The 12,049-nt window shown below is 42.2% G+C and overlaps 1 protein-coding gene across 1 annotated transcript in view; it reads left to right on the top strand.

Annotated features, from left to right (window-relative positions):
- ADAMTS18 (ADAM metallopeptidase with thrombospondin type 1 motif 18) overlaps positions 1-12,049 on the top strand; it is a 131,180-nt gene that overhangs the window by 94,188 nt on the left and 24,943 nt on the right. The window contains exons 14-16 of the mRNA XM_049786271.1: positions 2,020-2,150; positions 3,029-3,152; positions 4,206-4,450. Of these exons, the coding sequence (XP_049642228.1) occupies positions 2,020-2,150; positions 3,029-3,152; positions 4,206-4,450 (500 nt within the window). The remainder of the gene's footprint in view (positions 1-2,019; positions 2,151-3,028; positions 3,153-4,205; positions 4,451-12,049) is intronic.

The raw sequence follows: 12,049 nt of genomic DNA, 5'->3' as shown, positions 1-12,049 counted from the left end.
ATACCCTGTCCCAGAGCTTATCCATTTTGTCATTCACTTCGTTTACTGACTTTTTCAGTCCTGTTAGTTGACATGTTATTTCAGTTTGGAGTTTTGTCATTTCTGCCTTCATATTTTCTTGGTTCTTATTAGTGTTCTGTTCAACTCGATCCATGGTTTCTTGGAGTCTGTTGAGCACCTTCCATATTGCTAGTCTAAAGTCCTTATCTGAGAGGTTGATTAGTTGTTCAGTCATTATCTGGTCCTCAGAATTGTCATCTTCATTCTCTATGTCTGATGCTGGCCTGCGTTGTTTCCCCATTGTCACACTTGTATTGTGGGTTTTTCTACGTGTTGTAGTGGTATTCATTGTCTATATGATGTAGGCAGCACACTCCTCTGGCTCCTCCCTTTCTGGATGGGCTGACTTGCCTCTAAGGGAGGGGAGTCCTCCGTGGATGAAGCCTCACACTGGGACAAATCTTAGGCCCGAGCATGCAACAGAGAAGACAGTCCAGAGAGAAATGTTTGCTTCTGTGATATAGCGCCATTCTTAGTGTGATTTTTCCTTCTTGTTGCAATGGAGTTCTTTCCTTAGAAAGAGTGCACGGCCGCGTAGCGAAGCGGAGCGGCCGTGCTCCTCTGAGCCTCTTTTTGCCCCACTCGCAAGAGTTTCACGCAAGAGGACAGTAGACAGACATAGACAGGTCACACTCACAGTCTTTCACAGCTGAGCCCCACTGGGCCGGTGTACTTTTGCGGATTTTCCCCGCCTGGTGTCACACACAGGGAGCCAGCTTTTGCAAAGGTTAGCCGGTTTTTATGCTCTGAAGTCCCTCCCTGAAAATGGTGTCTGGGCGAGCGAGGTTTCTGGAGGCTCTTTTTGCCCCACTCGCAAGAGTTTCACGCAAGAGGACAGTAGACAGACATAGACAGGTCACACTCACAGTCTTTCACAGCTGAGCCCCACTGGGCCGGTGTACTTTCGCGGATTTTCCCCGCCTGGTGTCACACACAGGGAGCCAGCTTTTGCAAAGGTTAGCCGGTTTTTATGCTCTGAAGTCCCTCCCTGAAAAATCCAGAGTATGTTACTTTCTAAGACACCATCAGTTTTGGACCAAGCTTAATTTTATTTATTTATTTATTTTTACTAGCAGGGTTAGAGAGATTGAATAGTAGTTAAAGTATTTGACTTCCATGTGACCAAACCTGCTTCAGTCCCTGGCAATGAATATGGTTTCCTTAGCTCTGTTAGAAATGATTCCTGAGCATCACAGGATATGGCCCCAAATGCTCCCCATTTTGTAAAGGAATATCTTAAAAATAAAGTTTAACTGGAACATAGCGATATGTCTTCAACTGATATATTATTGTCAATGGCTGATCCCAGAATCCAAAAAGTCAAAAATGTTTACTACCAAGCAGAGTATCTATACAGCTCACCAGTCCTATTTTTTTGTGGCTATTGCTAAGGGTTTAAAATTAATTCTTGGATATTAAATAGTTTTATCTGGATTACAATATGGCTGTCATATTTTTTCAAGTTGTATAATATGCATTTAAAACACATCAGGATGGTCCATTTGTCTGAGGCACCATATTCAAGTTCCTACTTCTCACACCAGAATCTTCTGGTCTCTGAATGCAAGTGTTGATTCTGATCCCACTTCTGACACATATCTTTGGGCCATGATAGTGTAGTGATTAAAACATATTCCTTGCACACTGTCAACCCGAATTCTACTCCATGCACCACATCTAGTTCTGCAATGAGTCAGCAATCCCTTATGTACAGAACCAGGAGTAAGCCCTAAGCATAGCCAGACATGACCCCAAAATAAAACAAAACATATAATATACTTTTGTGCATAGACAGTCACACCACACTTACACCCACTCAAAAAACTGCCTGGCATTTTTCATGCCCACCCTTATAGCTTTCTAAGTTAACTTACCCAGTTGAATATTGCCCACTTGGATAGTCATGTGGTTTGCTACAATTCCCCTTGACTATGTTCCTTTGGCTCTCTTTACTTCTAGTGGAAGACCGGTGTAAACTGTACTGCAAGGCTGAGAACTTTGAATTTTTTTTTGCCATGTCTGGCAAGGTGAAGGATGGAACTCCTTGCTCTCCCCACAAAAATGATGTTTGCATCGATGGGATTTGTGAAGTAAGAGAACTTTTTACCTTGGGACATGTGAGCATTCTCTAGTTTTCTCATTGCCAAAGCCTGCTTGAGAGGTAATCTAGAAATTCCAAGTCTTTGGTAAAGCAAAGGACAAGGGGGGTGAGGTGGGAATGAGCTGAGGTAGAAATTCCCTTCTAACCAGAAGTGAGAACTAACTCCAAATCAAGATAACCTAGAGTCCATCTTACCTTCTGTTGTCCATGTGGGAAGGACATGAAAACATACATGCTCCTTCTCCACTTTAGTGCTGGTTGAATATACTGGTGATGAAATGATGTCATTTATAGAATTAACAGGACAAGCAAATGCAAGATGCACCAGAGGGGATGCCTAGAGTCTCCTGGTCCCTAGATAAGAGAAATGAGAAGAACAGGAAAAGTGGTGTAGAGGTGAATAGAGTCTTCAGTGCTGAAGTTTTAGCCATCTAGCTAGTTTGTTTTTCTCCCAATGTGTGTATACTTTCTCTTTTAATTCAGCTGTGATCTCTTTGATGTATGTTTTTCTTCTGGGAGTGGTGATACTTGGCATTTTTTGGGATTCAGGGATCAAGCTGCCCTGATTAAGCTCATCTGCCATAAGAGTCAGGGTGACTTTCATTGTATGTTTACGGAGGAAGAATCTAAGCCTCGGGGTCAGGACAGAACTTGCCCAGTCCTGCATGTGGTAATGACAGAGGAAAAGCCAGACCCCCAACCCCCCACCTTTCCATCATCCTCAGAAGAGCATCTCACCCCCCTCATCAATATTGTGTGATGGCACAAAGCCCTGGACTTCTGGGTTACTTTCAGCTGCTGGTGTGTGATATTTTTTTTCTCATCATTGATGTTTCTGTTTGGGTTTGTTTCTTATCTTGGTCGTAGCCAGTGGGATGTGACCATGAACTTGGCTCTAAAGCAGTATTGGATGCCTGTGGTGTTTGCAAAGGTGATAATTCTACATGCAAGTTCTACAAAGGCCTGTACCTCAACCAGCACAAGGCAAATGGTAAGAGAGGCAGGGGGGTCCTCCCCTGTCCCCCTTCTTTGCTGTAATCGATGCCACACAATCTCATTGAGAAGGCTGGAGTTTTATGACATGTGTTCTAGACTTTAACCAGCTTTGCAGACAACCTAAGACCACAGTTCTGGTCCTCAGGAAGCAGCAAGGTGGTGTGAGCAGGAATTTGTGGTCTGTGACATCTCAGAAGGTGGCACACAGGTGCATTCCTGCTTGCTTGGACCCCTGGGTGTTCAGAACTCGAGTGTCAGGTGGATTCTTGAAGCAGTTTGGGAACATTGGAAAGGAGCTGAAACTTGGCATCTATCCTGGTTTCCAGTGGAGAATTCAGGCTGCTAAGGTTCTTCTAGGTCACCTTTGTATTTTGGTAGAAGTTTTTGGTAAGGATCCCACCAACTAGGACTAAGGGGGTTTGTCACTCACTATGATGCCCAGACCTGAGACCTCACTACTTGGTTATCACCAGGGTGAACACCCAGTGGTGTTTGAGGACCAGATGATATCATGGAATCAAACTCAGAGGACTTACACTTTCAAGCAAGGCTCTGCCCTGGAGCCAGATTCCTGTTCCTGAGTAGATTTTTTAAAAAGAATTCTTGAAGAACTGGAGTGATAGTACAATGGTTAAAATGCTTGCCTTGCATATGGCTGACCTGGGCTCGATACCAGGCATGCCATATGGTCCCTGAGCACCTTCACGAGTGATTCATGAATAGAGCCAGCAATAACCATTGAGCACTGCTGGGTTTAACCCCCACCAAAAAAAAAGTGTTCTTGAGTTATGTGATGCTTGAGAAATGAAGAGTGACTCTCCTGTTCATCTACACACACACACACACACACACACACACACACACACACACCCTTTTTTGAATAATTAATTTATTTCTCTTTGGTGTTCCTACCACTCAGATCTTGAAACAAAGGAATGCATGTCACTGAATGATGCAGAGACTTCATTTTTTCATGGAAGCCCTGGGGCCTTTCCAGGTTGCCTTTCTCCAAAGTACCATGTGGAAACACTATCTCTTCCCCCTGTAGAGTATTATCCAGTGGTGACCGTCCCCGCGGGGGCTCGGAGCATCGAGATTCAGGAGCTTCAGATCTCCTCGAGCTACCTGGCTGTTCGGAGCCTCAGCCACAAGTATTACCTCACAGGAAGCTGGAACATTGACTGGCCTGGGGAGTTCCCTTTTGCCGGGACCACATTCGAATACCAGCGCCCCTACAATCACCCAGAACGCCTGTCTGCACTGGGACCCACCAACGAGACTCTGGTCTTTGAAGTAAGCTCATGCTGTTCATTGAGTTCTTTGTACCTTTTACTTAATATGTATTAATTAATGTGTACAACCTTAAAGTGCTGCCCATCCTCCTAGATGTAAATTGTTACCTCAGGGTGCAAAGTGAGGAGAGAGACAGCCAATTCCACTGGGGAGAGGGGTGGAGACCCCACAGGTGTTCCAGGGAATGTGTTTTGATGTCAATGGCTCAGTGGTATACTTTACTGCCAAAAGTCTATCAGAATAGAATAGGAATCTTCTTTAAGTTGTGTTTTTCTTCGAATCTGCTCTCTGATTGACCTTTTGTGAATCTTCGATGCACCAGACTACTGGCATTTGGGGTAATGGTAGAGTGGAAAGTATTGGCATGTCCAAAAGGATTGAATCCAAGAAAACCAACTTGTGTATGACTGATGGGTAATATAATGATAAAGCAGCCCACATACTTGCAGATTATTCCACAAGACATTCACATAAGCAGAGTCTTGGTTCCTTGATAGTGTCTTTTGTTTTTTTTTTCCTTCTCCTATTTGGGGAATCTGTACATTTCCCCCATTTGTTGGGTCATGGGGTGCGAGGTGATCATTTGCCTTCCAGGGTGATTGGTGATTTGCTTTGGTTTATGTCCACATCACATGGGTCTTTACTTAGTGAGAGCCTCTATGCCAGGCTCTTGTAGAATGTTGTTTTATCACTTGCAAGATTGGGAGAGGAAATAATCTCACAGATGAGGGAAAAACAGAGAAGTACCATACGTTATTCTAAGACATGCCAAATGTGCACACTGAGAACAAACAGGGTGAACTAGTCTCAAAATCTTTTTCCACCTTGAAGAACATGTTCATCCAACCATGGGTGGTTCTCAAAGGCAGCATGAGCTCAACTATTATTTTTGTCGTTTTTGTGATTATTATTGATTCTGGCATAAACAGCAAAAAAACTGAAGAGACAATACATTTTTAATGATAAATCACTGGAACAGAGCATCTAAGTCAAGGCCTATATCATGCCTATTCAAGCATGCAAGCATGGTGGTTTACAAAGGTCCACTGATACTGAGAGCCACTATGGCTATACCAGATGCTGCTGGGAGTGAGATGATGTAGGATGAAAGCCAGAGTCTTACCTGTGTGTTCCAGGCCTTTGAACTTTCTTTGCAGCCCAATATTTTTTGGAGGGGTCACACCTGGCAGTGCTCAGGGGTTACTCTTGGCTCTATGCTCAGAAATCGCCCCGGGCAGGCACAAGGACCAAATGGGATGCCGAGATTTGAACCACCGCCCTTCTGCATGAAAGGCAAATGCCTTACCTCCATGCTATTTCTCCGGCCCCTGCAGCCCAATTTTTTAATTAGCTACAAAACTTGGACAAGTTTCTTAGCCAGAATATCTCTAATACCCACATTTGTCAACTGGTAAAACAGTTTTAGGTATCTCTTGGTATTTGTACAAAGATAGCTGGAGACATGTTTAATAGCCACAGAGCTATTCACTATCATTCATTCATCTTGTCCTCTGAGCATATCCTACAGTTATTAACTAAGAAACCTTCAGACATGCTTAGGGCACTGTTAACCACAGGCCCAATAAAACTGTAAACATTAAATCACAATGTACCAGTGGGTTCATATCAGGTAATTTTCACTACTCTAAATAAAATGATTGCAGGTCTTATTAAATATATGATATGTTACCTGGGGCCTAAGTCTTGACATGTCTTAACTTCCCTTCATCTTATGAAATTGAAACACACACCAAACTTAATTCTCTGTAGCTATCGGTTGGGAGGTCCATGAAAAATCTCATAACATTTATTCATAGAAATGTTCTTTCAGGAGCCAGAGACAATTTACAGGGTGGCTTAGGCTCTTGTCTTTCACACAGCTGGCTCAGCTCAACCCCCAGAAACATATATAGTGCCCTGAACAGAGAGCCAAGAGTTGACCTAGAGCACCACCAAGTGTTGCCCCCTCCCTAAAAGAAAAATTCTCTCAACTCTCAGTTTTTTCAGTGTAAGAGTTGGAATCCCAAATCCAACATGACTGTAAAATTAGGGTCAGTGGCAACTCAATAATAAATCCAGTGTCAGAAATCACACTTTAATTAATCCTGAAACATGCTCTACAGTGAATGATTTTTGTTAATTTTCTAATTTAGTTTTTCCCAGTTATACATGTCTGATTTCTTTTCTTTTAAGCATCTGAACAGCAGACAGGCAGACATTGTTTTGTTTTGTTTTTTAAACACCATGGTAACAAGGTTGTTCGTAATAATTTTTTCCCAAAGATGAAGTTGTTCATGATTGAGTTACAGTCATACAATGTATAACGACCTTTACCAGTGTGCATTTTCCACCACCAGTGTCAACAGTTTCCCTCTCACCCTCTCTAATGTCCTCTTCCCCCCCGCACTACCTCTCCCACCTGCCTTTAGGGCAGGCATTTTATTTTATTCTCTTTTACCCTCTCTCTCTCTCTCTCTCTCTCTCTCTCTCTCTCTCTCTCTCTCTCTCTCTCTCTCTCTCTTTCTCTCTCTCTCTCTTTTGACATTGTGGTTTGTACTACTGCAAATGAAGGGGTGCCATGAATGACCCTTTCATATTAGACCCTTCTCTACCCAACTTCATTCTTCTCTCCTTGTGGCAAGCTTCTTACCATAAACTGGTCCTCCTAATCCTCATCTCTATTTCCTCTGGATATCATCCCCACAATGTATTTTATTTTTCTTATATACCACAGATTCTATGTTTATCCCTCTCCCTCTGACTCTTTTCACTTAGCATAATACTCTCCATGTGCAACCATGTATAAGCGAATTGCATGACTTATTTTTTTCCCTAATGGCTGCATAGTATTCCATTGTGTAGATATACCACAGTATCTTTAGCTCCTCATTTCTTGTTGGGCACCTGGGTTGTTCCCAGATTCTGGCTATTGTAACCAGATGCCATTTTGGATTCTTTCCTAAGAGAGTATTGCAAGGTATCTACTTTAAAGCAACATGATTTTTTTTTTCATTTTGTCAAGGGGCTTTTGAGCCATCTCTAAGCAAATATATCCAAGATTAATTAATTCAGTGCCTATAAAGTAAACCAGGCAGCAGGTTGTCCTTTACTCTCATAGTTTCTGCCCCAGCCAGATAGAACCAAGCACCTTCAGTCCTGCTGAGAAGTGGGTTCCAAACCAGTCCAGGGCACACAGCCATGTTTTGCTTTTTTCTTAAACATGAAATTATTGCAGTAGGTTTCCACAGGTCTGTAGACACTGTCTGCAGAAAACTGTCATGAAGAATTGACTAGAAATAATGGTGCATCCCCCAACCAAAGGACAGAGCCCCATTCATTGCTGGAAGCCTGAACCTTATTGGCACAATGCTGAGGGTCAGTTTCATATGACATTGATTGACACCTTGTCATCAACCTGCCCCAGCTGAGAACTTTCATTGGTGCTTTTGTTTCCTGGAGTTCTGAGCCTCAATCCTCTCTCTTATTTAGCACTGTCTAACATAAAATCTTGGGAATTAGTCACCAGGTGGAAGAATTTTCCCTGTTGCTTCATTAGTTGTTTGGGAGAATCGGAAGAAAGGGCCTCACTTGGCAATGGAATTCTCCAGAATCGCTCATATTTCTCAATCTCTCATTATTGGTATCTGGGCTAATCAATACAGATAGCAACTAGGAAATAAAGTAATAAAGAATGACTAGATCTAAGTGAAATGATGAAAACATCAAGTATCCCCCAGTTCAAGTGGGGATGTGAAATGTTCCTTTTAAAAATAATTTTACAGGGCCGGTGAGGTGGCGCTAGAGGTAAAGTGTCTGCCTTGCAAGCGCTAGCCAAGGAAGGACTGTGGTTTGATCCCCCGGCATTCCATGTGGTCCCCCGAAGCCAGGGGCAATTTCTGAGCGCTTAGCCAGGAGTAACCCCTGAGCATCAAACGGGTGTGGCCCAAAAACAGAAAAAAATAATTTTACTAGGATGCAAGTAAAATAAGAGTAATAATATGCCTCTTATAAATAAAATATAAAACCATAGTTCCCCCTCAGTGATAAAGGACCATTTGCTTAACTATTATTTTTCAAAATCGCAATGTAACTCATTCTACTTTTAGACTCAATGAAAGCTTAAATTAATGTCCTAGGAATGTGGACTGTCTGAAAAGGTTCTAGAGGGAAATGCTGTGATTAATTGGAGGTGCCTCGCTTGTATTTTTAAAGGAGTTATGGTTTCATTAGAAATGTGCAAGCATGTTAGGAGCTTTTAAAAAATCAAATCCAGTCATCTAGTATTATGTATATTTTTAAAGAAGTAATTATGTTAATAATTTTAATATTTAAATTGTACTTTATTGCTCTCTGGAGACCACCCTCGACTTTCTGGTTAGTCTTTATCACATGCTCATACCTTTCTGGCAGGGATAGGAAAAAAGAAACTTGAAATCACAATAAGCCATGAATCACACATTTCCCAAAACTGGACTCTGTGTCAGTATCCAAGTAATTCATGGCGATCTATTCTTTAAAAGAAGTTAAGTAAAGTTCATATGCCTTTTCCTATAAGTATGAATTGAACTAAAATGAATGCTCTGGGAGCCGAAAATATGTTCATTCCAATATAAAACTATTGGATGCATTTTTCAATTCTGTGTGAAGCTGAGATCAAAATGTGGGAACCTCACAAAATGAAAAGTGTTGTCCCATCCACAGAAAGGGTGAGTGCACTTTCTGTCTCAGACACTTAGGATGATTGTGCCTTCCATACATTCTTATTATAGTGTCAGATTCTGCAGAAGTATCTGTCAGAAACCCTCAGTCTGTCACAGAGAGGGAAACATCCCTCTTTTTTTTTATAATTTTTTTATTTTGAATTATGAGAACAAAAGATGCAAAGAAAGAGGATAAGGTAAAGTTACAGTGGAAGGACAATCACCCATAAAATAATTCTCAGGAGAAGTCTCCTTGCTGATATCTTAACTTTGAACTTTCAGCCAAAGAAAGTTAAGATAAATAAAACAGAATCCATGTGCAATTACTTTGTCCCTCAAGTCCCCAGATTGTAGCACATTATAATATTTCTTAACAGCACACAAGGCAATCTAAAGCCATCAAACTTACGTAACTCCTTAAACATTAGAGGCATAGTATTTTTTACATTTCCATGTACATGCATATTAGCTTAAGTTAACCTCAAATTTTAAGTGGGTGCGTTTTAAGGATTAGAGTCAAAGGAGCACAGTAAAAACGGTGTTAGAGTGGCAATTGTTGTTTGCATAGGCCCACCAAAATATGAGAGGCATGGAAAGGAATAACCTTGGCCTAAATACAAAGAGATCCTACCCCTGAAGTTTCCTGGCATAAGACCAGCTCTAGGCCTCAGGAAAGTTATCGTTCGCTCCAAGACATTGTCCGTAGCGCCAACACACTTATCACACAGTCTCTGTTGTTGGTCTCATGTTTCTGTATTAAAGATTCTGGAATCTGCATGTCCTACATTGAAGTTATGATGTGGAGTGCCTTCTCGTTTCACCTCACCATGAAAGGGCAATGCAGGAAGCCCTGTCCTGTAAGCAGGTTGTTGTTGTTAAGTCTTCTCAGTGTTAAGGGAAGTCTCTTTTGAGCAGGATGATGTCTGAGCAGTGGTAGGGTCTTCCGTGGTAGAGGATTGCTTCCAGGTGATGTTATAGACAAACCTCACAATTAAGGGGCAATATAGCAAGCCCTGTCCAGTAAGCAGATCATTGTTCTTGTTGTCTTCTCAGTGTTAAGGGGTGTCTCTTTTGAGTAGATTGATGTCAGAGCAGCTGTAGGGTCATCCCTGGTACAGGAAAGCCTCCGGGTGATGTTATATACAACCTTGGAGAAACATCCCTCTTTTCATCCCTTCTTATATAGGAATGAAATGCTCTTGTTATCTTTTTTTTCCGGCCACACCCGTTTGATGCTGAGGGGTTACTCCTGGCTAAGCGCTCAGAAATTGCCCCTGGCTTGGGGGGACCATTTGGGACGCCGGGGGATAGAACCGCGAGGGAAACATCCCTCTTTTTATCCCTTCTTATATAGGAATGAAATGCTCTTGTTATCTTTTTTTTTTCGGCCACACCCATTTGGTGCTGAGGAGTTACTCCTGGCTAAGTGCTCAGAAATTGCCCCTGGCTTGGGGGGACCATTTGGGACGCCGGGAAATCGAACCGCTCTCCTTCTTTGGCTAGTATTTGCAAGGCAGACACCTTACCTCTAGCGCCACCTCACCGGCCCCTTCTCTTGTTATCTTAATCAATTCTCCTCATCATCCACTTTGACATATATTTACTTAGGTACTGACCTGATCAATTTTCCTGTTTCCTTTCCTCTGATGTCTGAATATTTTTTCAATTTTTAAAAATTGTTCTTGGGTGAGGCCAAAGTGATAGTACAGTGGGGAAGGCATTTGCCTTGCACATGACCAATCCAGGTTCAATCCCTGGCATCCTCTATGATCTCTCAAGTACTGTCAGAAGCGATTCCTGAGTGCAGAACCAGAAGTAACCTCTGAACATTAACAGGAGACCCCTCAAAAACAAAAAAAGAATTCTTGGGTGCTCATTCAGTGCTCAGACCTATGCTAGATATTGAGGATGCACGGATGTTGAAGCCATAAAACATGCCTCTAACACATTTTCATCTCACATCTGGAGATGTGTGGAAGCAGTTTAGACCAGCACATATTGCTTGTTTTGGAAGCAAAGTGAGTTGGAGCAGGTCAAGGTTGTATAGAAAGGTTGGCTACTATTAGATTATCCTGGGTGAATCACCTGAACTACCTGCCTCCCACTTCTCTCACTTGGAAAAAGATTTTCTCCAGTTAAAGGATAATCATCCACTATATCCACAACACAGTCCTCGAACCCTGTTATAGCTCCTGGAGCTATTTAGCAGGATGACTTTCTCCCCTCGGTGGCTTCTGTGACAGTGGCAGATCTAGAATCTCAAAGATGTGCAAAACCCTGGTCAGAGAATTTATTACAGTGAGGAGGGTACTTGACTTGCACATGGTCAATCCAGGTTCTATCTCTTACATCCCATTTGTTCTCCTGAGCTCTGCCTGGAGTAATTTCTAAGTACAGAGCCAGGTATAACCTCTGAGCATTGCCAGCTCTGGTTCCAAACAAAAACAAACACACAAACAGAAATAGAAGATGTGCAAACCCCATTTGATTACATAAAGAATATGCAACAAGAGAGGCTTTTCTCAGAAAAGTAGAAAACCTTGATGTAAAGAAGGCTGCCTTGGAAACATGGAGTTAGATCCCTGATTCCACCCACATGTACCCAGGGTATAACCAGCAGCTATTGCTTTCCAGGACTCCTGGTAGCTAACCAGAGTGTGTGATCTTTGGCATCATCCAGGTATGCCACCCAAAGCAACTGCCACCACTAACATATGTGTGAGCACTGTAGCTGGGGTTTTGACTTCAATGAACACTACACATATCCCAAATGTACATGAATGCCACAACAATGAATGCATCACAGCACAACCCCTGAATGTGTAAACCAAGGTCATAACTGCATCAGGAAGAAGAAAAGGATGGAGGTAAATGAATAAATGAATGAATGAATGGACCT

The sequence above is a fragment of the Suncus etruscus genome, chromosome 14 (genome assembly GCF_024139225.1).
Source record: "Suncus etruscus isolate mSunEtr1 chromosome 14, mSunEtr1.pri.cur, whole genome shotgun sequence".
Taxonomy (NCBI): Eukaryota; Metazoa; Chordata; class Mammalia; order Eulipotyphla; family Soricidae; genus Suncus; species Suncus etruscus.
This window is presented reverse-complemented; position numbering and strand designations above follow the sequence as displayed.